The sequence below is a fragment of the Boleophthalmus pectinirostris genome, unplaced genomic scaffold (assembly GCF_026225935.1).
Source record: "Boleophthalmus pectinirostris isolate CB_2022bp ecotype Guang Dong unplaced genomic scaffold, ASM2622593v1 HiC_scaffold_6, whole genome shotgun sequence".
In the NCBI taxonomy this organism is placed as follows: domain Eukaryota; kingdom Metazoa; phylum Chordata; class Actinopteri; order Gobiiformes; family Gobiidae; genus Boleophthalmus; species Boleophthalmus pectinirostris.
In genome coordinates this window covers 41,219,501-41,222,000 of record NW_026571447.1, presented here as the reverse complement: position 1 = coordinate 41,222,000, position 2,500 = coordinate 41,219,501, and the positions used below count along the sequence as shown (strand labels likewise).

The following is a 2,500-nucleotide window of genomic DNA, read 5'->3' as shown; positions in this document are numbered from 1 at the left end:
CAGAGGAGGTGCAGAGGAGGTGTAGAGGAGTAGAGGAGGTGTAGAGGAGGTGTAGAGGTGTAGAGGAGGAGTAGAGGAGCAGAGGAGGTGTAGAGGAGGTGTAGAGGTGTAGAGGAGGAGTAGAGGAGCAGAGGAGGTGCAGAGGAGCAGAGGAGGAGTAAAGGAGGTGTAGAGGAGGTGTAGAGGAGGAGTAGAGGAGGTGTAGAGGAGCAGAGGAGGAGTAAAGGAGGTGTAGAGGAGGAGTAGAGGAGGTGCAGAGGAGGTGTAGAGGAGCAGAGGAGATGCAGAGGAGGTGTAGAGGAGGTGCAGAGGAGGAGTAGAGGAGGTGTAGAGGAGCAGAGGAGGAGTAAAGGAGGTGTAGAGGAGGTGTAGAGGAGGAGTAGAGAGGAGGAGTGTAGAGGAGCAGAGGAGGTGTAGAGGAGGTGTACAGGAGGTGCAGAGGAGGTGCAGAGGAGGTGTAGAGGAGAGAGGAGGTGTAGAGGAGGTGTAGAGGTGAGAGAGGGAGTAGAGGAGCAGAGGAGGTGTAGAGGAGGTGTAGAGGTGTAGAGGAGGAGTAGAGGAGCAGAGGAGGAGTAGAGGAGGTGTAGAGGTGTAGAGAGGAGGAGTAGAGGAGCAGAGGAGGTGAGGAGGAGAGGAGGTGTAGAGAGGTGTAGAGGAGTAGAGGAGGAGAGAGAGAGGAGGAGGGGAGGTAGAGGAGGTAGAGAGAGAGGAGGGTAGAGGAGTAGAGGAGAGAGGAGGAGTAGAGGAGCAGAGGAGGTGCAGAGGAGGTGCAGAGGAGGTGTAGAGGAGCAGAGGAGGTGTAGAGGAGGTGTAGAGGTGTAGAGGAGGAGTAGAGGAGCAGAGGAGGTGTAGAGGAGGTGTAGAGGAGCAGAGGAGGTGTAGAGGAGGTGTAGAGGTGTAGAGGAGGAGTAGAGGTGTAGAGGAGGAGTAGAGGTGCAGAGGAGGTGCAGAGGAGCAGAGGAGGAGTAGAGGAGGTGCAGAGGAGGTGTAGAGGAGCAGAGGAGGTGTAGAGGAGCAGAGGAGGAGTAGAGGAGGAGCAGAGGAGGTGTAGAGGAGCAGAGGAGGAGTAAGAGGAGGAGCAGAGGAGGTGTAGAGGAGCAGAGGAGGAGTAGAGGAGGAGCAGAGGAGGAGTAGAGGAGCAGAGGAGGAGTAGAGGAGAGAGAGGAGGTGTAGAGGAGCAGAGGAGGTGTAGAGGAGCAGAGGAGGAGTAGAGGAGGTGTAGAGGAGCAGAGGAGGTGTAGAGGAGCAGAGGAGGAGTAGAGGAGGAGCAGAGGAGGTGTAGAGGAGAGGAGGAGCAGAGGAGCAGAGGGTGTAGAGGAGGTGTAGAGGTGTAGAGGAGGAGTAGAGGAGCAGAGGAGGTGTAGAGGAGGTGTAGAGGTGTAGAGGAGGAGTAGAGGAGCAGAGGAGGTGTAGAGGAGGTGTAGAGGTGTAGAGGAGGAGTGAGGTGCAGAGGAGGTGCAGAGGAGCAGAGGAGGAGTAGAGGAGGTGCAGAGGAGGTGTAGAGGAGCAGAGGAGGTGTAGAGGAGTAGAGAGGAGGAGGAGGTAGAGGAGGAGGAGAGGAGGTGCAGAGGAGGTGTAGAGGAGCAAGAGGAAGGTGCTAGAGGAGGTGTAGAGGTGTAGAGGAGGGTAGAGGAGAGAGGAGGAGCAGAGGAGGTGTAGAGGAGGTGTAGGGGTGTAGGAGGAGTAGAGGTGTAGAGGAGGAGTAGAGGTGCAGAGGAGGTGCAAGGGAGCAGAGGAGGAGTAGAGGGGTGCAGAGGAGGTGTAGAGAAGCAGAGGAGGTGTAGAGGAGCAGAGAGGAGAGGAGGAGGGAGAGGAGGTGAGAGAGAGCAGAGGAGGAGGGTAGAGGAGGAGCAGAGGAGGTGTAGAGGAGCAGAGGAGAGTAGAGGAGGAGCAGGAGGAGGTTAGAGGAGCAGAGGAGGAGTAGAGAGCAGAGGAGGAGTAAGAGGAGAGCAGAGGAGGTGTAGAGGAGCAGAGGAGGAGTAGAGGAGGAGCAGAGGAGTTTGTACCGGTGACGTTGACGGTGACGTCTTGGTGATGATCCTCTATGCCTCTCTGCACCTCACACCTGTAAACCCCCGAGTCCGAGCGACGCAGAGACGACAGGAGCAGGGACACGTCCAGGGGGCCGGCCTGGGCGGAGGGGGGTCCAGGGGGCCGGCCTGGGCGGAGGGGGGGTCCAGGGGGCCGGCCTGGGCGGAGGGGGGCGGGGGGTACTCTGGCAGACTGGCCCGGTCCACGAAGTCCTCAGAGACCTGGACTTTTCCCTCCAGAGCCACGAGGACGGTGCGAGGCCCCGCCTCCGTCAGGACGCTCCATTTAACCCTGTGAGACAAACGCTCCACAGGGGGCGCTCCAGGGTCGTCCACCGTCAGGTCCTGACGCACACACACACAACAAACACACACACACACACACAGTCAACACAAGCAAGAACAACAACAACACACAACCAGGACTAAACCAAAAGTCAAAGTTCTGTTGTTCTGACCTTAAAGAAACA

General features: G+C 57.9%; 1 protein-coding gene across 1 annotated transcript in view; it reads right to left on the bottom strand.

The window, feature by feature from the left end:
* Positions 1 to 2,384, bottom strand: part of LOC129411830 (aggrecan core protein-like) — a gene marked incomplete at its 5' end in the record, with an annotated part of 28,080 nt that extends 25,696 nt beyond the window's left edge. Inside the window, 2 exons of the mRNA XM_055163937.1 lie at positions 2,007 to 2,130; positions 2,196 to 2,384. Of these exons, the coding sequence (XP_055019912.1) occupies positions 2,007 to 2,130; positions 2,196 to 2,384 (313 nt within the window). The remainder of the gene's footprint in view (positions 1 to 2,006; positions 2,131 to 2,195) is intronic.
* Positions 2,385 to 2,500: the final 116 nt, after the last annotated feature.